General features: G+C 33.7%; 2 protein-coding genes across 4 annotated transcripts; one reads left to right on the forward strand and one right to left on the reverse strand.

Annotated features, from left to right (window-relative positions):
• Positions 1-6,106: 6,106 nt before the first annotated feature.
• LOC101892044 (uncharacterized) lies at positions 6,107-7,018 on the reverse strand. Its single transcript, XM_005181074.4, has one exon. It carries the CDS (start codon positions 6,921-6,923, stop codon positions 6,129-6,131), a length of 795 nt encoding a protein of 264 aa, XP_005181131.1. The 5' UTR covers positions 6,924-7,018; the 3' UTR covers positions 6,107-6,128.
• Positions 7,019-14,878: 7,860 nt separating this feature from the next.
• On the forward strand, positions 14,879-18,914 carry LOC101891001 (traB domain-containing protein). Of its 3 annotated transcripts, none has more exons than XM_020035900.2 (5): positions 14,879-15,073; positions 15,644-15,885; positions 15,961-16,832; positions 17,335-17,454; positions 17,518-18,914. In XM_020035900.2, the coding sequence occupies exons 2-5, from the start codon at positions 15,702-15,704 to the stop codon at positions 18,181-18,183; spliced, it is 1,842 nt and encodes a 613-aa protein (XP_019891459.2). In that variant the 5' UTR covers positions 14,879-15,073; positions 15,644-15,701; the 3' UTR covers positions 18,184-18,914. The 3 variants fall into 3 exon arrangements, with proteins under 3 accessions (XP_019891459.2, XP_005181124.2, XP_011291513.2); XM_005181067.4 differs by having other exon boundaries at positions 14,880-15,073; positions 15,573-15,885; XM_011293211.3 differs by lacking the exon at positions 14,879-15,073 and adding an exon at positions 15,224-15,365 and having other exon boundaries at positions 15,573-15,885.
• Positions 18,915-24,834: the final 5,920 nt, after the last annotated feature.

A 24,834-nucleotide genomic window follows, 5' to 3' on the forward strand; every position in this document is an offset into this window, starting at 1 on the left:
GAACAATACAAGAAATGAAGTGTGGTATTTTGGCCTTATTTATTGACTGTAACTTTTGTACTCTCTACCACAATAGATGTGTTTGTAATTTGGTTTGGAATTGGTATAAATAATTTGCGACCCTTTGAAGTTAAAAATGACAAAAATGACAATGTGCAGCGGATTGAATCTTCTACTGCTGCGAAGTTTGTTGCGCTTGAGCGGGAAGACAATGTAATGCATAAACGGATGAATCGGTCTGACATCCTCATAGGAGGGTTGCCTGAAGGTTTGGATGATTTGGAGTTGTCTGTTATTGCATTGGGATCATTCTATAACATACCTATAAACAGCCGGGACATCAATCATGTATGTTATATTAATCGTAAAAAACAGATTCTTGTTAAATTTAACAAAGTTGCGTTGCGTGATAGCATCATGAGAGAATATTTTAAAACTCGCAATCTTCGAATTTGTGATATACTTGGTGTCCAAGGTGTTGCTTTAAATAACAGAGCATTTAAACTTTGTTTGCAAAAAACTGCGTCGCCTTAAAGTAGTCAAAAAAGAATTTGAATTCTGATATGGTAAAGGCATGGCTGGTTTTTTCTGATTGTAGAGAGGATACTTAGAACGTTAGTCAATGTGAGTCACTGCTTGCTGTTGCGGAAGGTGGTGGAAATTAAATTGGCATATCAATATTTATTTTTTTCTAATTAAAATTTCTATTGTTTTTTTTTTTTAATTGTTTTAATTTTTGTTAATTTAATTGCTTACGATTCCATTCATTTTCTAATCCTGTTTTTGTGCTGGATCATTTGATTTATTTATTTATTTTTTTTTTTAAATTCATTTTATAGTATTCAGCTGCGTTAAAATTGTATTTATTTTTCATTATGAATTTATTGAAATTATATTTTATTAGTGTAATTTTGTTGAATTCTTATAATTGGTTCCCCGCCACAACTAAGTCTTATACATTTGATGTCTTTTATTACTAATTTGGGGCCGGTGATCAGCAACAATGATTATATTAAACACGTTTTGGTTTCTTGCAGTAATAAGTTCAATGTGGCTCATATAAACTCACGCAGTATTAGGCCATATAAAATATTTTATCGGGATCAGGCTTGAATTTTCTTGGTATATCTGAAACTTGGCTGAAATCTGATATTCCAACTAGTGCAATAAATGTACCTGGTTATAAATTTGTGAGGAATGACCGTCGATACTCTAGAGGTAGTGGTGTTGGTATATATATTTCTAGTGATATTTCTCATAAAGTTGTTTTCAGATCATCTGTGATAGGTAAATGCGAATCGCTTTTTATTGAGGTTATGTCTGGCGATGAAAAGGTTCTGTTTGGTGTTGTGTATCTTCCTCCTCCAGGTGATATTAATGTTTTTGAAGATATTCATAGTGATTTATTTTTAGAGTATTCAAAAATTGTTATAGTGGGTGATTTTAATACTAATATGTTTGATCCACATAAATCTATGTCTGTCCGTTCAGTCTGCTTCCGGTTAAACTTGTCAGTTTTTCGTAATTCCAAACCTACTCACTATGATGTTACACATCGTGCGTCTTCTCTGCTTGATTTTATGCTGATAAATGACTGCACTATGGTGCATCTGTCTGATCAGGCAATATGTCCATCGATATCTGACCATTCACTCATTTTTGCATCGTTAAATATTGGTGTTAATACATTTTGTGATTTTGTTGAGTATCGAGATTACTCTTGTGTTGACTGGCCGGGTTTTTTTTTTCTTATCTATCAGCCTTTAATATTGACGTGCTGAATGATGTGGATGTTGACGCTAAATGTTCTCAAATATCAAATCTTTTGTTGGGGTTGTTTGATTATGTTCCTTTGGTGCATAGAAAAATGCGATCTGATGATAATTGGATTAGTTCAAATCACATTACACTTGCTCGATCACTTCGTGATTTGGCTTTTAAGGCTTACCTTGATAATAAAAGCAATGATAATTAGAAAATTTTTTGTCGTTATCGTAATAGAGCGAAGTTAGTTATTCGTCGTGAGCGTAGAAAGTATTACTCTAAGAAATTTAATACGTTGGGTTCAACTGCTGTTTGGCGTTTTTTTTAGGTCTTCGGGTTGTATTGGTGATGATTATGTGTCTCTTGACATTGATGTTGATGATCTGAACTATTTTTTTCAATATCGGAACTCTCATATGCCTAATATTGATTTGCAATTGTCTAACGCACGCAGTGATGTATTTTTTTTAGTTGTGTTCGTATGGAAGAAATTATTAATGCACTAAACAGAATAAAGTCTAAATCTGTCGGAGTTGATGAAATACCTGTGGATTTTTTGAAATCAATCTTTCCATATGTGAGTGATATTATTTTGGATTTGGTCAATTCTGTTTTGATGTTCTTTGTTTGTGGAAGCAAGCTCGTGTCGTTCCAATTCCAAAGGGGAATGTTGTTCGTGGCCCTGATGATCTCAGGCCTATATCAATTCTCCCTGTGATGGCTAAGGTGTGTGAGCATGTTATGAAGGACCAAATACTTGCTCATATTGCAGGCAAGTTATATAATGGTCAATTTGCTTTCCGTAGGAATCATAATACCACCAGTTTGCTTCTTTACTTAACTGAGTTAGTGAGATCTAACACGAACCTTAAAAAGGATACTGTAATTGTTTCATTGGATTTAACAAGGGCATTTGATTCTCTTTCTCATCAAATATTACTCAGTAAACTGATGTATGAGTTCGATTTTTCTGAGACAGCTTGTAATCTTATTTTATCATATTTGTCTGGTAGATCCCAATTCGTTTATTACAATGGCAGATCCCTAACCTCTCTGAATGTTGTAATGATGTAAATTGTACTCCTCTCTTATATGCGGATGATGTGTATCTCGTTTTTACCAATTCTAATATTAATCCTACAGCTTTTGAAAGTGAAATTAATAATTGTCTTGTTCATGTTGGACAGTGGTGTTTTGAACATTCTCCGGTATTGAATCCGTCAAAGACAAAGGCTATTAAGTTTGGTAGTAATGCATATAATCTAAATATTGCTCCCGATGGTAATCTAATTAGTTTTGTAAGCTGTCACAGAATGCTGGGTATTTTGGTAGATGAGAAACTTTCTTTTGAGACTCATGTCGATTCCGTTCAGAGATGAGTTTTTGCTATTATTCGTAGATTATATGGTACTAATTTATTTTTACCATTGTGGGTTAAAAAGAGGTTGGCGAATGCTCTTTTAATGCCTCATATCAATTATGGGCCTGAGCTGGTTTCGGGTACGATAAATTGTATTTGTTTAAGAGTTAATGCTATCGTAAGATTTGTGTATGGTTTGAAGAAACGTGATCACATCTCAAATTTTGTTATAGATTTCCTGGGAGTTTATTTTGAGCAATTTTTATCTGTTAAGTTATTGCATTATTTTTACAAAACAATCAGAGGTGGTGTTCCCAGGTTTCTGGCTAATATGTTCAGTTTTTCGAGGTCAACTAGGAGTACTCAGATATTAATACCCAGAATAAATAACTTAACATTTGAAAAGTCTTTCATTGTACGTTTGTGGAATTATCTACCTATTGAGCTTAGAATTTTTTCCCATTCTAATAATGCCTTTCGTTTGAAAGTGTTGAATCATGTCCTGTATCCTGGTATTTATCCCAATTAGTTTTATTTTCGTTGTTTTGAGCTTTTATTTTCTTCATTTTACTCTTTTTTTTTAATTGTTAAATAATAATTTTTAAATTATTTTTATCGTCGCCTTTATTGTTCACCTTTCTTAAAAAAAATTAATTATTTGCTTTTGGTTATTTTGCCTCTATTGACTCATTTTTTTTTACTTTTACTTTTGTTTGTTTGTTTTTTTTTTTTTTGTAGTTTTGGCTGGGGAGCCTTTCATAACTTGTTTTTTAATAATGTGATAGTTAATTATAAGTTATTTTGAATTTTTCTACTTGGTATTGAGTACCTTATTAATACAATTAATTAGCCTTGGAGGCTTTAGTATTAAGTATGAATTAAATAAAGAAAGAAAGAAAAATTTTTTACCATAGTGGGGAAGATCGTTGTTTTTAAATTCCATAAAGTAGGTGGAAACGTTATATTGGTGCCATGCCAAAGCGGGAACAGCATTCCACAACCAAAAGGATTGTTATCTATTACAAGTCTTAAGTACCAAATTGCAAGCGCCGTGGAAAAATGTAGCTAGGATCATCAAAATACCGAATATCGGTGGATGCCGTTATATGAAAATCTTGGACAAACATGGACAATGTTATGTGACTGGTTGTTTAATCCATAATGAACCACAAATATGTGAACTAACCGGCTATTAGAAACCGTGAACATATGTAGACAACGTTCTGACAAAGAAAGTGCAATCCATCACAAACTCTATGTACCGGATTTAATACAATTCCATTAGAAAATGTATGTATGTATGTTATTAAAATACGTATGAAATAGTGGACCCATATATACAATGGTCTGCCATAGGAGGTAAAAACCATTACAAACTAAACAAGTAAAAAAACATTAAGTTCGGCCGGGCCAAACTTTTAATACCCTCCACCCTAGGGTAAAAGAACATTAGAAGAAATGTGGCAAAAAACATTTAAATGCCGAATATCGGGAGGTACCGTTATATGGGGGCTACACCAACACGTGCACCTATAATTACAATGTTTCGCCACACGAACTAGGACCCATTATGACCCACAAATACCAACTTTTACACAAATCAGTGAAAAAATGTGGCACAAATCATCAAAATACCGAATATCGGGAGGTACCGTTATATGGGGACTATACCAGAACGTGGACCTATACATGTAATGTTTTGCCACACGCTCAGGGACCCGTTGTGACCTACAAATACCAATTTTCAGACAAATCCGAGAAAAAATGTGGCATAAATCATCAAAATACCGAATATCGGTAGGTACCGTTATATGGGGGCTATACCAAAACGTGGACCTATACATGTAATGTTTTGCAACACGCTCAGGGACCCGTCATGACCTACAAATACCAATTTTCAGATAAATCCGTGAAAAAATGTGGCATAAATCATCAAAATACCGAATATTGGGAGGTACCGTTATATGGGGACTATACCAGAACGTAGACCGATATATCTCATTTTCAATACCAACCATCCTAGGGACAATACACACACTTGTGCCAAATTTGAAAGGTCTACATCAAATAATGTGGGCTCTATCGTGATTTCAACAGACAGACGGACAGACAGACAGACAGACGGACATCGCTAAATCGTCTTAGAATTTTATGCTGATTATGAATATATATACTTTATGGGGTCTACGACGAATATTTAGAGGTGTTACAAACGGAATGACAAAGTTAATATACCCTCCTACCCATGGTGGAGGGTATAAAAACAATAAGTGGATAAAGTCATCAAAATACCGAATATCGAGAGGTACCGTTATATATCGGCTATAGAAAAACATGGATTTATAAATGCAATATTCTGCCACCATTACAAACTACAATCGCCACAGTAGGCAAATTCGATGGAATTGTGAATTCAATCGTCCAAATACCGAATATCCGAAGGTACCTTCATGTGGGTGGTATAGTAAAACGTGGACCTATACAGACTATATTCAGCTATCAGAGGTAAATACCAATATACTTTTAATACCCAATTTGAAACAACTCCTTTTAAAATTGGAGCTAAAATCGATCGCTATAGGAAAACGAAGACCTATACAGACAATGATCTGACAACGCAGATATAATACCGTCACAAACTCTCAATACCGAATTTCGTGGAAAAATGTGACAAAAAATAAGAAAAATGCCGAATATCAGGAGATTTCGTCCACGAAAACGTGGACCGATATATCCCATTTTTATTACTGTGCCAAATTTCAATTTATGTGGACAGTATAGATTGTAATAGACTTAGAATTTCATGCAAAACGTTAATGTATAGTTTCCTTTCTTAGTATGTTCAACAAGGAACAAAATTGGGGACTAGCCCCGTTCAACGTTTTGTTGCGCCATATTAAACCAATAGTGTAATTTTAAGTTGTATACATAGCGGAAATGTAATAGTTTTGAAACCTAACGTTTGTACGATTGATAAAACAATTTTAAATTTAGATAGTTTTTATTATAAATTCTGTAACCATTGTAGATCTTTTGAAACCTCCTCGTCGTCATCACCTTTCTTGGACTTTTTCGATTTTTTCTTTTTTTTGGAACCATCATCTGATTTGTTGCTCTCACTGTGTTTTCGCTTCTTTTTCTTAATCACCTCTTCGCTTACAAATTGTACAGCATCGTCTTCTTCACTGTCTATTTCAATAGGTTTGGAAATCTGTTTCTGCTTAGGATTTTCACTCAATTTCTTGCCTATATTCTCCCTGAGAATTTTTGCAGATATCTGGTCTGCCTCTTGTAGACGTTTCTTTACATTTTGATCTACTTCCAGTTTTTCTTCATATTGGAATCCTAACAATGGATGCCTCACACGGATTTTTGAAGGCATTGGAACTTTTTTCGATGGTGGGCAACATTCAGAAACGCGTTCTTCAGTAATACTATCGGCTGCTTTCAGACGGTTTCTCAAAACAATAGTTCCACGTACTGGAAGTAGTCGTAAATCGTATCTTCCATTGCGATTGCAATATGCAAATGAGTGTTGTTGTTTTCCTTCCACAAAGTCCACAGAAACTGACTCGATCTCGTTAAGTGTTGTCCGTCCAGGCAATTTAATTTTTTCATTTTCCAGAGATTTTATATCCATCCCCTTGGGGCATTGAAGGAACCAAATTTCGTTCTCCATCACATCAATATCTTCAAATTTGCCAATAGGTTTCGCATCCATATCCGTCTCTAATTCAGAGTAGGTGTTGTTTTCCGCGAGGAACGATTCCCTCAGTGAAATTGGATCTTTCGGTGGCATAATTATTTATTAATTATTTATTTTTAGTTAAACTTTGAGTCAATGTATTGCATGCACGTGCAACAAACAAAAACATTACAATTGACAGCTATAGTGTTGCCAGAATATAAAGGTCTAAGTGACAACCAGCTGTTTCTCTATTTTCTGTAATATCAAGTTCACATGGTACATGATTCGCTTCCTATTTGATATTCGACACTTATATTAAGTTCATGGTGCGTGATTCACTCTCTATTCCAACCATGGTAGAAGAATATAGGTAGACGCATCAACACTTGATCTACACGTGTCTCTCCTGTTGAATTTTAAAATAGCTAAATACAAAAATATATTTTAAAAGTGAAAATTTTGAAGGAATTGAAAACATGAATGAAGAGTTTAAAGTTATAATACAATATCTCTTTGAGAAAAAATAACAATATGCAAATAAAAAAAAAAAAAAACAAAAAGTTAAAAAATGAAATCACGTTGTAATGAATTGAGATTCATGCCATGAACGCGATAATTCGTGAACGTAATCATGAAAGCGAGCAACTTGATTCAAATTTCAATGAGAACATGTTTTTAATACAATTTGTTAGGCTCTCCCATGGTAGAGTTAAGAAGGTAGTAATGGAATTACATTTACAATTTTTTAAAATTATTCGTTTGACAATATCTCATTGTCAAAATTTATATTTATAAATCCATTTTATACACAGAAGTCATTGAAATTTAACCAGTTAAGTTACAGAAAAGGCAGTGATGTATATGCTCATTTGAAATGACGTTACGTTATTAATTTTAACTTAAGTTGACTTAAGCCAGTCAAAAGTGTATCGTTTCGAAACGAACTAGTTCAAATGAATTACTCCGCGAACGAAAAGATCGGAACTATGTCTGTAAACATACGAGAAAAGTTTGTGAAAAGAAAGATGAGTTTTATGGATGGGCATGGTACAATAACAGTGTTATTTATCTATTTTAAGAAATTTGCGAAAAAAAAACACTTTCGAAATAAACAAAACCAATTGTTGCATGCTTTACAAGTTTTATTTTTGCAATATTATAGTACGTTTATATATATGAGGGTTAACCCACTGGATTTGGATTTAAATTGTCATACCCAATTACTTTTACTTCAAATAAATCCTCTCAAAGTAGGTTAACCCTACAAAAAGTTCTAACGTAAACATGGCATTAGTTTCTGCGACAAGTTTACATTTTTTCTTATACCATTCGGGCATTCCAACATTCTTTGCGTTACAAACAAATTATGCAGAAGGCTATCAATATTAATATGAAAACTAAAAAACCACAAACAAAGAAGTAATTAAGGTACAATTAAGAAGGTAAAGTCGTGCAATCATACGTATACAATTTTTTCAAAATTAAAAAAAATTAAATGTTTTTTCAAATATCAGTAGCTTTTTATATGTTTTTCTTATACGACGTCATTCGGAGGTTATTATAATTTGCATTTTTCAACAATTTTTACAATTTTAAATAATTTTTCATTCAAGATTTCAATTCCGAAATTGGTTTGACAGTTCATTGTCCCAACAGCTGTGTCGATGCGTCTACCTATATTCTTCTACCATGGTACATAGGCAGCATTGCATCATGGCTAGGCATATTAATGTCGAATTGTAAGGGGAAACGATATGATATGTCAGAAAATATACCATGTGAAGACTTCGGGAGAGAAAACATAAAACGTTATTCGAATTGCTTAAATCATTGGCTGGCTTCTTCGGAAAAGGACAAAGGAGCGTAGGGCCAAAATCTAACTAAGTCAACCTAAAATTCTTTTGTTCCTATACGAAGAAGGCAGTCGATGACTTAAGCAGTCAAAAAAGTGTTTTATATACTCTCACCTTTCTAGATGCTTATGTACCTACACCTTTAGGAGTTAATATTTACATTGAAAAAAATTTTTTTGAGATAACATCAAATATTATTGAAAAACAACACAAACATGGAACCATGGTACAATGAATACAAGGTAGGCTAACTTTGAAAAAATTGCAAGTATAGAGGTCTACCTGTTTGGCTTGTAATGTCAGAATTGCTATCAAAACAATAAAAAGGCAAACAACTTGTTGCATTGATTTTGAATAAATAATTTAAAACCGCGAAAACTGAATAAAAGGTCAACATTTCTTTTCAAAATCATGTTCTATATATCTCTTATAATTTATTTCGCGACAAAAACTGTAGACTTTGTCGATGCATACGTTGCAATAAGCATTTTGAAAACAACTGAATTAGAATATTTTCTGAACAATTTTTTATTATTGAAAAGAAGACACACACATAAGCAAATGAAGTTGACATATTAAGCCATAAAAAATAAAAAAAATTGAAATCATATGGTAGTTCTGCCCTACCTTGAATTCATTGTACCATGCATGGAACGTCATTCTCATTCACTCACTTTTATCTTTTTTTTTTTTTTTTTTTTTGTTTATTGAAAAGTAATTGTTGGATAGGTACCCGTAGTACCTATATACCAAGACTAGTTTTGCTTACATATTAGTGAATACTTAAGTAACTAAATAATTGAACTAGTTCCATGGTGAATATGACATATGACATCATTTTTGTTTACAATTCAATTTTGGCTGAAGTAATGAAATTACAGAGTTCCTTGAGGACGGTGTTTGTTCGGTATTTCAATAAATCAGGTAAGTTGGTAAAATCGTTGAAAATATTGAAGTTACATCTTAGGTGGTGAAATTTATTGCACTCAAATATCAAATGATTTTCCGTTTCAGGTACATTACAAACAGCACACAAATTAGTGTCTATCAGGTTCATTTTATGCAGGTACGTTTTGCAGTATGAGTGACCCGCTAGGAGTCTATTGATAATTTTAATTTCTACAGGTTCTAAAGACATTTCGGCATGCCAGTGTTTTTTTGGTGGAGATGGAAAGAAATTAGAGAAGTAAGTGCCTTTTGATAACGACAATAGTCTATATTTTCTAACCCATTCATCCCATAGGGCTTCATATATTTCCGCACGAGCATCCTTTACGGCTAAATTGGACGAAATTACACAGCCAGCTTCCACGGCTTGTCTGGCAAAATAGTCGGCACGTTCGTTAGATGGGATTCCAATGTGGGATGGAACCCACAGGAAGGTAAGGTGACTTAAAGTTGAATTGTTTATTTTGTTGATTATTATGTTGACTAAATAGTTGTGTGATGTGTTGTTTCTTAGGAGCAAACAGGCATTTTTACTATCCGTCAGGATTACTGCCCTTTGAATACCATCTTCTAAAATGAGGTCAACGGCCTTGTTAATAGCATTGAGTTCTCCCATGAGTGATGAACATTTGGCGTTAATTTTGAATAGAAAGTTTTGATTTGATGATATGTTGCAAACTCCGCAACCTGTCGAGTCTCCGATAATAGAGGCATCAGTTGCCCATATGGAAGTGCCGCTAGATTTGAACTCGTTTAGTTTTTCAAGATATATGCTATAAAAGAATTCTTTTGATTCTGAGTTTTTTCCAGCATTAAAGATGTTCATAGCGTATGAAATTTTGTCGCTTGGAATTTCAGACGGACATATTTTGGTTTTGTCGAAGATGTGTTTGAATTTGTTGTATACCAATCCAAGACTTGTTTTATTAGTTGGGTAAGACGTGAATTTCTCATAAGTGTTCCAGTGAAACATTTTGAATTTTAACAGCTCTTTCGCAGCTAGATACTGCGACCTTAGTTCCGGAGGCAAAAAGATTGCTAAGGCGTAAATTATGTGAACAGGCGTTGAAGGTGTTAATCCCAAGTTCTTTCGTAGAATTTGGTTTTGACACGTTGTTAGTTTTTTATTGACGTAGTTGGGCATGTGAGCCATTGAAGAAATGGAGTACTCAAATTTTGAAAAAAGAAGCGATCGGGAAAGGTTCACAGATATATTGGGGTGAATTCCACCTTTAAGCGAATTTACCATTTTCAAGGCATTTAGGGTGTAGCTGGAAGTCTTAATTACTTCATCATAATGATTTTTTATAGTTAAGCTGTTTTTTATGTGTCTTCCCAGAAATTTTATTTTGTCCACAGAGTTTATTGGAATTCCTTCAATTCTGATTTGTGGTATTTTTCTGGCACCTTTTGCTACATACATAACTACAGTTTTTTCAGTGTTTGCAGAGAGATTAAGGGATTTTAATATCCTAATGAATTCATTCATCTTGTTCTGAAGAATATTGTTAGCAGCGTCAAAATCCTTTTCTGCTGATAGTATAATGAAATCGTCCGCAAACTGAAAAGTTTTGATGGATTGGTTATTTATACCATGTAAGCCGAGAGTATAAATGTTAAACAGAGTAGGACTTAGACAGCTTCCTTGTGGAAGGCCATTATAGATCTCTAAACTTTCGTTGCCCATCATTAAAATCCGTTTCTTTAAAAAATTTGCAATCCACGTAGTTATATCGCTGGGACAAGAGAGCTCAATTAAAATTTTGACGAGTAGTTCAATGTTAACACAATCGTATGCTTTTTCCACATCCAAAGATACAATTATGACTTTATCACCTTTCTCTTTATGGTAGTTTATTGTATGTAGCAAATCATTTATGCACATAGATGAAGATAGATTTTTCCTATAAGCATATGTGTTTTGGGGGAGGATATTATTTTGATCAAGGTAGGTCTGAAGCCTTTCCTTTACCATTAAGTTTATAATTTTCGCAAAAACAGATATCAACGCGATTGGTCTGTAATTAGTAAATATGTCCAAATCTTTGCCGATCTTCGGGATGGGAACAATCTTAATTTTTCTCCATTCTGTGATGAAATTGCCATCTTTCCAAGTATCATTCATAGCTCTTAGTAAGTTCTGCTTGGCCATATGTGACAAATGGTTGACCATTTCGTAAGTAACACCATCTGCACCAGCTGCTGATGGTTTCTTCTTTTTCTGCAGCACATTTTCAAATTCTTCATATGAAAAACATGAAGACGATTGTGGCTTTAAATGCATGTGTTGTATTGGGGAATTATTAGGAACTTGATCCCTAAGATGAATTAAAAATTGTTTATCGTTTTCAGACGACCATTGAGTTTTATATATTGGCATCGAAGAATTTTTACATCCCCGAACAAATTTAAAAAGTGCCTTGGAATTTGGTTCGTTGTTAAGATCATGAAGTTTTGTTTTGAAAGCTTTTCTTTTGGCAAATTTTACAGCGTTGTTAAAGGCTTTGTTAGCCTCAATAAGTTTTAAAGCATTGATGTTATTATTGCACATGTTATATGTTTTTTGAGCTGCTAGCTGAAGTCTGTGGGTTTTATCTACCACAGAGTCCCACCAAACTTTTGGGCATTGGTTATCTTTTAAGAGATAAGTGGATTTTTTAATTTCATTTTTGAAAGTTTCATTAATTTTCTCAAAGCATGGAACAATATTTGCACTATTTAATGATTTTAATAGCTTTTTCTTAGCTAAGAACCGTTTGTTTCTGATATTGCTGATACCAATATTAATTATTATAGGGTAGTGATGGCTTCCTCCAATTGTGTATGGTTGTACTTTCCACGAAGTGGTTAACGCCGTATTCGTAAAAGAGAGATCAAGAACAGAACCAGTGATGTCGATAGATCGTTTTTTAAAAGTGAAATTTCCATCATTAAGTGAATAAAAATTAGATGGATCGAAAAAGGATTTGACAATATTGCCTCTATGTGAATCAAAGGTGTCTCCATAGCAGGAATGTCTTGCATTAAAATCGCCGCAGATCAGTACGTCAGGACGTGATTCCAGAAAGCATAGTAGTTTATCGAGTTCGTGTTTTATTTCAGTGGCTCTAATAGAATGAGGGAAATACACAGATACTATGGTTATGTTGTTTGAAATATTTGTAGTTTGGCAAATGAGTATGTCCAATGGTGTTTGGAAGTGTACTTTTCTGAACTTTATATTCTTTTTAAAGAGTATGGCAACTCCACCGTAGTTGTCTTTTCTCTTTTTTGAAACAATATTATAGTTGGATATAGATGTGTTGTTTTGCGATTCGTCGATATTAAAAATTTCACTTAACATGCAGATGTCGATGTTGAATTTATTCAAATAAAATTCAAGATAATTCTTATTCTTGTTTAGGCTTTGAATGTTATGTTGTAAAATGTTCATGATAAAAGATGATTAGTTTTGATTGTTTGTATAAGAATTTGATTTTGGAGTTTGAGAATTTTCATTTGAATTTATTTTATATTTTGTATTTTTTGCAGGACCTGGTAGGAGGGATTTCCTGAAGTTTTCCAATATGTCTAAACCTTCCGTGCAGTTCAGAGAGGTAAGTAACTGGGACATTTGTTTTGTAAACATTGACATGGTTTTTTCCAGATCTGATACTTTGGCAAAAGATGGATGTTCAAAAACAGGAATTGAAGGCGCAACAGTGATGGGGCTAGCTACTGGATGGTTGATTTTAGTATGAGGAGCTGCTATTTTGCTATATTTTATTTTTGTAATTCTTCTGTTTATTTCATCATTAAAATTTCTTATATTTTGATTAGAAGATTTGTTAATTGTTGGAAAATGAGAGTCGTAGCTTCCATCAGCTAAGATGTTATAATAATTTTGGGATTCAGGGTATGCCTTTATAACTTCTTTCCTGCTTAGATTTGACAGTGTCATAAGCGATTTGATCTCTTTTTCCGATTTCCACCTTGAACATTTTCCTTGTTCTGTGGCATTGTGATCATTCCCGTTGCACAAAATACATTTTGGAGTGTCACATTGTTCTTTACATTTTGTATTAGTAAGGCAATCATTGCATTTTTGTTCCTTGCATTGGTTTGGACATATTATAAATTTACCACAGTCTAGACAACGTTTAGTTGATCTACAGCGTATAGCAATGTGACCAAGACGGCCGCAGTTTTTACAAAGGCGTACTGGGGGTACATATAGGTCAGGTTTGACCCTAGTACCGCACATAAAAATCGAATGAGGAACTCCATTACATATTATTCCTACCTTAACAGTTTCAGTCTCTTCTATTTTGTTGTTTTCGTTTTTCCTTGTAAATCTGTATACAGATATAACATCAATATCGTTGTTGTCTTCGATAGAATTTTTTATTGTAATACCATCAATGGATTTTGGAACATTTTTAATAACGTAAAACTTTTGTATAAAACGCTCTGGAATCTCCGCTTTCAATTTAATTTCTTTTAGCTGTTGGTTTTGAACGAAAGAGTTTGCCATAGCAAGGTTGTTGAATGTAAGGCGGAAGGTATTGTACCCAATGTTTTTACACACATATGTGGTGGGAATGTTAATCTTTTGAAAAAGTGCATATAAATGCAACTCGCAATTCTTCCTCCTGGAGCTAATTGGGGTTTCCGAAGTGACAATGACATAGAATGGGCCCGGATGATTTTGTGGATAAAGAATATTCGATTGTAGAGCATTATAATTGTATTCAATTTTTCCTGACAAATCAGATTCATTTGAAGAAGTCTGTGAAATATTTGTATTTTTGATTGGTTCACCATTATTATTTATAAATATTTTCTTTTGGTTTGACATTAAATGTGCCCGGCGTTTATTAGGGTCCCAGAGAGGTGTTGGGGGAGGTTCCCCGTCGGCATCCATTTTAAAAAATTAGAAGTTTTTCTGATTTATTTTCTTTTTATTGAAAGAAAAAAAAAAAACAAGAAAAACAAAATGTCTCGAAAAACAAAACAAAAACTTAGTTTGTGATTATGTTTGTATGTATGTGTGTTATTGCAACGCAAAAACAAAACGATAATAAAAAGGCGCAGTCTAGCATCAACAAGGGTTGAGTAGCGACTGCACTTTTATCTTTTCAATAAATTTAATTTCTCTTAGCCCTTAAAATTAGCCGTATGTCGATGGACAGACATCGCCGTGAATATCATCGGGCTTCGTTGTCTGGTCAGACCCAATGAGGAAACTTATGAAGATAAATGGAGAAAGAAGGAACACGAGAGAACTACATAAATATGAAGTAGTTGAGTTGATACTTCAGATTGGAATTTGGGAATTTTTGCATTATATTTTATTATTTTTTTTGTTATAAACGTTATAAATTGCCGCCAGACGATCCCTTACAATATTCACAGAACATTAAACGAAAATCCAACAGGGAGCGCAGCAAATGGACAAAAACTAACAACCAGTAAACAAATGTGAGTGTTGCGAAATAGAAATTAAAAGTTTTCCTGATATTTGGGTAGATGTCCAAGAAAACGATTTCGATTTATCTAATATTGCGACACAAACATTAATCTTTGTGTCAAAAATTGCCAAATCGAATTTATAGTGACGTGTCAAATTTTAAATCAGAGAGTGATAATATAAAATGATATGTGCCTTTGTAGCGCACCCTCGCCACCTTACTTACCTCACCTTTGAAGACTCATTTACTTTGTACCGTGTGTGTTGGATTACGCTGATGTGTGTACAATGTCCTTTGCACAGGTTAAGCAAATGGATTCTATACAGCATTTTTAATATTCATTGTTTTTAACTTTTATTGTGCTAAAGTTTCCCCTGCAAATTAAACTATTTTCAGTTACTCGCATTCGTGTCACTAGAATCTGATGAAATCCAAAAATTTTAGATAACAATAACTTAAATGAAATTATAAAATATTTTTCAAACTTATATTGTTTATATATTCCACAGCTTTATGAATTTTCAACACTAGCCACATTTTGACCATTTTCACATCTCCCACTTTATTTTGCAAAACCAAGAAGGAGCAAATTCTTTCCTCCGACAAACGAATTTTATGTGCAACCGATTCTTCCAAAAATGGACTTATCATCCTCATCTTCAAGTTCCACAACACCGGCAACAGCGAAGGCAACATCATCGACCAGCAAAACCCCTCTAATTGCTGACAATAGCATAGAATCAATTAATAACGATACCGCCGGCAGCAATAGCCTATATGATAGTGCTATGGATAATATAACAACATTTGTTTCCTTTACTGGTAAGTACGATGATTATGTGATAGTCACTTCAATGTACATTTAATAGCATATATTATTACAAATTTTATCAACAGAGAGTGCCAACAATAATAGCAGTACGTTAAATTCAACAACCAACAGTAGTACACCCATTACCACAACGTCCAGTGAAAACTTTTCCCATTTGAATTCCTCCTCAGCATCATCTGGATCTATGGATTTTGACACAACTTTGAATGGAGACTCAGAATCAGCAGCTTTATCGGACAATTTAGCAGTACAAAATGACTTTGGACCATCGTACCCCATTAACCAACTAAACAATGATAATCAAAATGTTATAAACGCGAGTATGCTACTAATACAGTCAGAAAGTACAGAGACTAATAGTACATCTCAAGAAGAAGTGGATCCCAAATCGAAACTAGCAAATAAGACAATATTCAAAACCGATAATCCGGATTTGTCAATTATAGAGATAAATGAAAATTCTATCAGAGATCAGGACATAGAAAATTCTGTTTTGGTCATTGAGACGTCATCGGATGAAGATTTCTCCGAATCACTCGATCAAGGGCCCAAACAAAGTGATAAGTCCATTAATCCAGACTTAACATACGCCAACAAATCGTCATCGCCTCATAGTACATTGGGTGAAAATGTTTCCGATAAACGGCGCAGAAAGGCTGAAACCCTTATATATTCCAGTAAACAAAAACTTAATATAGCAATTGCAGAAGCATCGGCGGCAGAGACGGCATCACCAGCCTCTGTCGGTGATGCCAATGCAGTTGGAAATGGGCCACAGCCGCAAACAAAGCGTGAAATCAAAATATACGATACGATTGAAGAGTTTGAGAGGAATCTACCATCCACGGTAACTGTGCTGGACACACCGTTCGGTAGTAAAGTTTATTTAGTTGGTACAGCTCATTTCAGTGAGGAATCACAAGATGATGTTTCATTTGTAAGTAAAAAATGTATTTTTAATCAATTTATGTTGGTAAATGAATTGCATAAACGTACAGTAATTCGAATAACTATATAGTTGGATTTATTCAAAAACGTAACTTTAAAACTTTTATTTATACCTTGAAAAATTAAATTGAAACACATGCTACGACAATTTAAGGACTATTTCTATCTTTTCACTTAGCTGCAGTTCAGTTACACAACAGTCAAATTCTTTACTACCCTTTTGTGAGGCCGATAAAAAATCATTATGAGTTTATTAACTTTGTTAAAGAATATATCAAAAATTTGTTTTTGCCGAAATTTGAATAATGAGAAATATATTTTTGAAATATCGATCTATTGGGATGATCTTGTATGTTCGTAAACTATGTTTTAAAATAGCTTATTATCATTACTATTGAATGAGTTACTATATATACCACAACTCTTAAGGTCAAAAACTGTACTGCTGGTACAATTTTCAGCACATTCATATATTTTTCATTTTTATATAGGTTATTCGTAATATCCGTCCAGATGCTGTTATGGTAGAGTTGTGCACATCCCGCATACCCATTTTAAAACTCGATGAAAAGACCCTTCTGGAAGAGGCAAAGAGTTTTAATTTGGCTAAGGTAATTCAATTTCCCATAACGATCTGTAATAAAATCGGTTTTTATTGCATTAAATATTGACAGATACGCAGCATTATCCATTCACATGGTTACATCAATGGCATATTTTTTATACTACTTCTCCAAATGAGCGCACAAATAGCCAAGGATTTAGGCATGGCACCGGGTGGCGAATTTCGTCGGGCGTTCGAAGAAATACACAAATTACCCGGTTGCATGTTACATCTTGGTGATCGCCCCATACGCATCACTTTACACAGGGCTTTAAGAGCGCTCTCATTGTGGCAGACTGTAAAATTAGTATGGCGCCTTACATCGTCCGACACCATCAGCATAGAGGAGGTTGAAGAGTGTAAACAGCGCGATCTCTTGGAGAAATTAATGCAAGAAATGGCCGGAGAGTTTCCCGAATTTTCCGATGTATTTGTCAAAGAACGTGACCTATTCCTATGTCATTCTCTGCAAATGGCCGCCTTACCTCAGCCAGCTGAGGGAACTGGTGAACTACGTCCGGTGCGTGTTGTCGGTGTGGTTGGCATTGGTCATGCCAACGGCATAGCTAAGATGTGGGGCCGTGTAGATCCACATATAATACCAGCCATAATGGAAATCCCACCGGCCAGTTTGAGTACCCGTATTTGTAAATACACAGTTAAATATGGTCTTATTGGTTTGACACTCTATGGAGCGTTTAAACTGTTAAAACCGCATTTAGGACGTTTGCGTTAAAGGACAAAAGTATAACGTACATTATCATTTGTTCTGTCTGATATTTAGTTGATAATTTCTATCATTATACATTTTGCTTTGAACAAATCAAATTGAAAAAAAGAACAACGTATACACATCATTCTTTAAGAAATTCAAAAAAGAGATCATATTTACAATATACATACATATATACATTAATACGTACATATTTAATAAACGATGTCAGAAGAAAAATATTCCATTCAATTTTTAGACATTTTGAAATGACTATAAAAACACAGACATATTTTTAATTCCAATAAATGTTAGTTCCTCTATGCCGTTTTGTCATTACCACCTTAATGCCCCGCCCCGCGTATGTGTAAACAAGATTATGTGATTTTGAAAAAGATATGTAAATTTTAAACATTCCACACTATATACTTACATATATATACCCACATTATTACATAAACATATATGTTGCCTATGTCGTGTCTAATATTTTGCAGGGAGATTTATGTAAATGTAAGAAAGCAGCAAAATTCCTTAACGTTGATTTTCAGAGACAAAAGAAAATCAATTCAGTTCGATATTAGATTATGTTATTAGTTATAAATTGTAAATGTTTAAACCTGTACTCTATAATTCCCTGAAAACAATAACCCCTGTGCATTTATTACACACATGCATGTATATGATATGTAAATGTAATAAATATAATTCTAATAAAAATCCCCAACTTTAAAAATAATCCATATAAGGACAAAGGTTTGATGTTTTCAATGTTTTTTTTTTCTGTAAATGTGTTTTCACGCCTTTCAGAGGGTATACAATTCAAGGAAGAATAAAATTTAAAACAAGAGCCTAAAAAATAAGTCTCATAAGTCATGTAAGGTTTGATTATGAATGGTTCAATTTCGCTTCAAAGTATAATTTGCGTCATCTAAAACAAGAATGAAAATCGACAATATCGCGGCAATTCTGAAAGAAGATTATCATCCCAAATTTAGCCTTAATTTAATTACAGAAAATTGTCAGGGATGTCGTTTTGTACAGAATCAATTTAGCAGGTATTGTGAAGATTTTTCGAAAAATTTTCAACCGGTTATTCTGGGGTTTTGATCCTTAAAGACTGGCTTAAAATGAAACGTTTTTCGAGGACTACACAAGAACTAACAGCACAGAGAATGTGTCTTTAAAACGAAGGGTTTGAAAATATCTATTCTTATATGTTTAGTATTTCGACAAGAAAAAATAAATTCCTTTTCCTAAGATATGGAACATGAAACGGTACTTGTTTTAGATGGTGCAAAATGATACTATGAAACAAAACTCAACCACTCATAATCAAACATTACATGACTTATGAGGCCATGGTAAAATTACCAAGGTAATCTCATGCAATGATAGGTTTACGTTTTTTTTATTTCATAGTCCTTCAGTGTCAAATCTATGTTTTGTATTTCTTCCTTAAATATGGGTGTACAGCTGGCAAGAATTTTACACTTATTTGCGACCAAATATTTTACTCAAAATATAAACTAATGATTTTGGAGTGGTTGAATTTTGCTTCAAAGTATGAATATCGAAATTATTTTAGCTTGTTTTGCTTTACTGCTGGTAGAATACTATTTTTCCGATTTGAGTCTATTCACTCAATTCTCTCAAAATACAAAGTATTGAATATTATTATGATTTATTATTATTTATCAATTATAAAATAAACAGTGACTTTGTTTACATTTACATTACCCAACTATGTCGTGAAATATAAAAATATAGAACTTATATAGCAGAAAAATGAATAAATTGTTTTCGAAGTCGAGTGACTTCACTGGCCCTGAGTGACTTTACTGGCCCAAGATAAACCATAGTGACATCTGCCGGAAGGGGAAAATTTTAAAACTTTTTAGTCTATACGTTTATTTGTCTATGCTCTTATATAAAATATCTGAATTCAAACGTGTTCCACTTTAAACTACAAATACTAGTAAGACCATCTGAGTAATGATGTTAAACTTTTCAAAAACCATAAAGTGGGTGAGGCCGTTATGCCAACACGGAAACCTCTATAGACAATTTTATACTTCAAGGGTCGTTATCTACCAAATCTCCTTAAATACCAACTTTGAAAAAATTTCGTCAGTACATGAGACTAGGAACATCAAAATACAGAGTATCAGTGGGTATCTTTATGTATGCGCTATAAGAAACCGTGGACCTAAATTTTCAATGTTCCAGAACCAATGTTTCTAGAACCCACTATATATAAGGTGGACAAATACATACAATGCTCCGCCACCGGAGCTTAAACCCATTGCGAACTACAAATACCAATTTTTAGGCAAATCCGTAAAAAATGTGATAAAAATCATCAAAATACCGAATATTGATAGGTACCTTTATATGGCGGCTATATCAAAACGTGGACCGATATATATAATTTTCAATACCAACCATCCTAGACACAATACAAATTGTTCTATTTCAAATAATGTGGTCTGTATCGTGATTTCAACAGGCAGATGGATGTCGTTAAATCGACTAATATTTAGGGGTCGAGTAAGCCAGAAAATGATTGCCATATTCGTTTTAGCTAATGAATCTACCTCTATTGTGTTGCCATGTATGAGGCTAATATTTTAGACTTCAGTTTTAAATTATATTCTTCCTTGAATTTTTTACTCTCTGAAATGACAAAATATTTAGTCGGAAACAAATTTCCAGCAGTACGCTAATATTTAAGGAAGAACTACATAATTTAAATTTGCCAATTTAGGGACATCAAAAAAATTGTAAGCGTGTGATTGCATGAGATTACCTTTGTAGTTGTGCTATAAGTATTTAAGGGCCTATGAACGCCGATGGTTTGAACTCTGTAATTCAAAATCGATCGTTTTTGTTTTAGCTTCTTTAGATTCCGATCGATTTGGTGAACTACGAAAATCACATTACTCAGTGTAAATATGGCAAATTAGAGGAATGAAAGACGAATGAATGAGGAATCAAAACAAACCACATGATTAGAAAACAGAAGTGGAAATTGTGAAAAATATTGTTTTAAATATAGTTTCTTGCATGGTACAATGAAGAGAAGGTAGGTCAACTTTGAAAAAATTGCAAGTATAGAGGTCTACCTGTTTGGCTTGTAATGTCAGAATTACTATCAAAACAATAAAAAATCAACCAACTTGTTGCATTTATTTTGAATAAATAATTGAAAAACGCGATAACTGAATGAAAGGTCAAAACTTATTTTCAAAATAATGTACTACATATCTCTATAGGATTATTTCGCTACAAAAACTCTAGATTTTGTAGATGCATACGTTGAAATAAACATTTTGAAAACACCCGAATTTGAATATTTTCTGAACAATTTTTTTATTATTGAAAAGAAAACACATACATAAACAAATATAGATGACATATTAAGCCAAGAAAATAAAAAAATTAAAATCATATGGTAGTTCTGCCCTACCTTGAATTCATTGTACCATGGTTTCTTGTGCGATAAGTAATTTAATTTTGTTAATTTGTACACATTGCCGGGAGTAAGTAATGCACACAATACTAAAAAAATACACCGGATGAATTTTAGAGATGCTTCTGACCCCCTGTCCATGTACATTTTTGCATAAAATGCTTTTTAGAGTTTTTGGTAATGTGTTTTACTTCTGCTTCACTTTATTATTCGAAAGGCCACCATTGTTTAGTTATCACAAATGAAAAAGCTGGCTTTCAAGAATAAATGATATGGCACCACTTTGTTAATCACTTGCTTCGTCAATAAGATACAAATAATAAGTGCTAATTATCTACAGGATGAGATAAAAAACTGCAACAAAGTCAAACGCCATAATTTTTAATGTTTTTTCTTTTAATTTTATTGAATGAAAGCAAAAAAATTTAGGAAATAGCTTCAAATTTAAGAATAAGTTTAGATTTGTTCGAATTGGTCACCTTTGGCACGAATTATGACCTTCAAACGGCCAATGAAACCGTCACGCGCTCCCCGAATGTTGCTCTGCGGTATTTTGACCCATTTCCGGCGAAGCGCTTGCTTGAGGTGATTGACACTTTGTTATTTTTCAGTGCCAACCTTGCTTTCCAAAATACTCCAGATACAATGGTCCAATAGATTGGTATCAGGAGATTTTGGTGGCCATTGTGCGTAGGAAATGAAGCGAGGAATCTTATTTTGTAACCATTCTTGGCTGAGTCCTGTTGGAATGTCGGCATTTATTCTGAAGCCACGGTCGATAAATACGAGCGTAGAGCGTACATCGGCTGTTATGGCGGTCCATACCATCACCATGGCCGGCGCTTGAGTTCTGGTGGCCAACCGAAGGTGCACATTTTCAGCTGATCACTTTGGCAAGTAAACACGATCATTTTGTTTGTTTACAATCTGCTGGACAACGAATGTTTTCCCATCGGAGAAAACCAAATTCGGCAGTTTACCACTTTCGTCTAAACGAAGCAGCTCTTTAGCTCTTTTGAGTCTATTTTCTTTCTGTTGCGGTGTAAGTTCTTGCAATTTTTGGAATTTCAATGACTTTATCCCGATATGTTCAGCACACGAGCCATTTTTCGGTCACTGCGACGCGGGTTTCGGTCAAGTCACTTCTTTGATGTTGCTGTTTTCTTCCGACCACTATCAGGCTTGAATTCCATAACGAATAAATTTTTCTGGGAAATTCTCACCATGTCACTGGAATAATTTTACCAGCGGTAGGACGAGTGGCTTAGAAATGACATCAGTCTGAAGTTGATTGCAGTTTTTTCATCTCACCCTGTATATTAACAAAAGAGTAATGTAAATGACTGACCTAACGATCCATCAACGCCCACATGACACTGCTGAAGCTAGAAAATGAAATTTTGGGTGAGGTCACTCTTGGTCCAAAGAGGTCAACTAAGGCTGGGTTTTTGGAAATTAGTACTGGAACGGTATGAAAAGTATTAAAATGTGCTAAATATGCTACCCTTTGTATTTGAGGAAGCAATAGAGGTATAACTCTTACATTTAGATGGAGTGCAAGAAAGATTTACCAAAGGGGTTCGTACCATAAGGGTACGAAAAATACTAAAATGTACTATATTGGGTGTCATTTCGTATCAGAACGGTTAGAACTAAAAACTTGAAATTTGGAATGAAAATCAAGGTTGAGGAGTAGAGTCGATATGTGGAGGCATTTTTGGAAGTATACGAAAAGTACTAAACAGTACTCAATTTAGTACAATTTGAATTTGGAGGAAAAGATGGAACAAAAATCCTGAAATTTGAAATTAACATTGCTGGCGGTGTGTAGGAATATGTGCACGAAAAATACGAAATGGTACTAAATTTGGTACAATTATGATTTGGGTTAACCGATGATCGATATAGCTGGAATTCTGAAATTTAGAAATAATATTACTATTGCATTCTAGAACGTAGGTAATTTGGGAATTCGTACTCATGTGTACTAAATAGTACCAAATTTGGTACAATTTAAATGTTGGGAAAACCAATAAAGTTGGAATCCTGAAATTTGGAAATTGGATTACTATTGCATTGTAGGACTGAGGGATATAGGCAGTTTGGGGAAAATTGTACTTATGTGTACTAAATGGTATGATGTAGGTTGTTATGAAAATTTTTAATTAATAGTACTAATTTTGGATTTGGGTGAACCAATGCAGCTGGTATCTTGAAAATTGGAAATATGATTACTGTCTGAGTGTAGGATTGGGAAATGTAGGCAGTTTTTTTTTTTCAAAATTTGTGCTTATATGTACTAAATAAAGTACAATTTGTATTTGGGCGAACCAACTGGGGTGGAATCCTAAAATTTGAAATTGGGATACCTGTGGGAGTGTAGAATTGGGATTTGTAGGATGCTTTAGAAATTCGTACTTATGTGTATCAAATGGTACTAAATTTGGTACAAATTGGAATTGTGATGAACCGATGGAGCTGGAATTCTGAAATTTGGAATGAGAGTCACTGATTAAGTTCAGGATAGATGCATCAAAGGGATTTCGAATTTTAAATTTGGGAATTGTTCTAAAATTTTACTATACTTCTAAAATGGTACCATTTGGTATTATGTGAAAGGATAAAGAAATTTTGTAAGATAATTAAGGTTGAAAAGTAAGTTTAATATGGAGGGCTCACTGCTATACCGAACCAAGTCATGAAAAATAAAAAATACCGAAATTAGGACCAATGTCCCCGTATATGGAAACTCTGTTTTCTCTGTAAAGCACAATGTCAAAAAGTGTTTCGTTCCAAAGATAACGGTAAAAAACCTAAGTCAACGACTCCGATTTTCGACTTTTTTCATAGCAAAAATGAACCAAGTCAGTGTGTTTCACTTTGAATCAGTACTACTGGTGAGCACGTGTTTATTGTCGTTCAGTTTTCAGCAATATTAAAAAAATCAGTATTTTCTATAAATGGATAGTAATAATAGCAGTGTTAATGTTATTTTTTAATGAAGATGATGAATATTTGCCAGCCCCAAAAATGATAAAGACGGAAATGACGAATTTTTAATGTGTAAATATTTGTTGAATCCATGGTAAAATTAAGAAGGTAAAGTCATTCCAAATAAGCATATCCATCTCTGCATTTTGTGTAATTTACTCTGTCAAATTTCCCTGCGTAGAAAGCAGATTCCCATCTCTGATTTATATGTA

This window comes from Musca domestica, unplaced genomic scaffold (assembly GCF_030504385.1).
Source record: "Musca domestica strain aabys unplaced genomic scaffold, Musca_domestica.polishedcontigs.V.1.1 4, whole genome shotgun sequence".
Lineage (NCBI taxonomy): Eukaryota > Metazoa > Arthropoda > Insecta > Diptera > Muscidae > Musca > Musca domestica.

Coding starts and splice junctions, on each gene's coding strand:
- LOC101891001 (XM_020035900.2), top strand. CDS start 15,702: ATGGACTTATCATCCTCATCTTCAAGTTCCACAACACCGGCAACAGCG. Junction 15,886..15,960: donor AACATTTGTTTCCTTTACTG/GTAAGTACGATG, acceptor TTTTATCAACAG/AGAGTGCCAACAATAATAGC. Junction 17,455..17,517: donor AGAGTTTTAATTTGGCTAAG/GTAATTCAATTT, acceptor AAATATTGACAG/ATACGCAGCATTATCCATTC.
- LOC101892044 (XM_005181074.4), bottom strand. CDS start 6,923: ATGCCACCGAAAGATCCAATTTCACTGAGGGAATCGTTCCTCGCGGAA.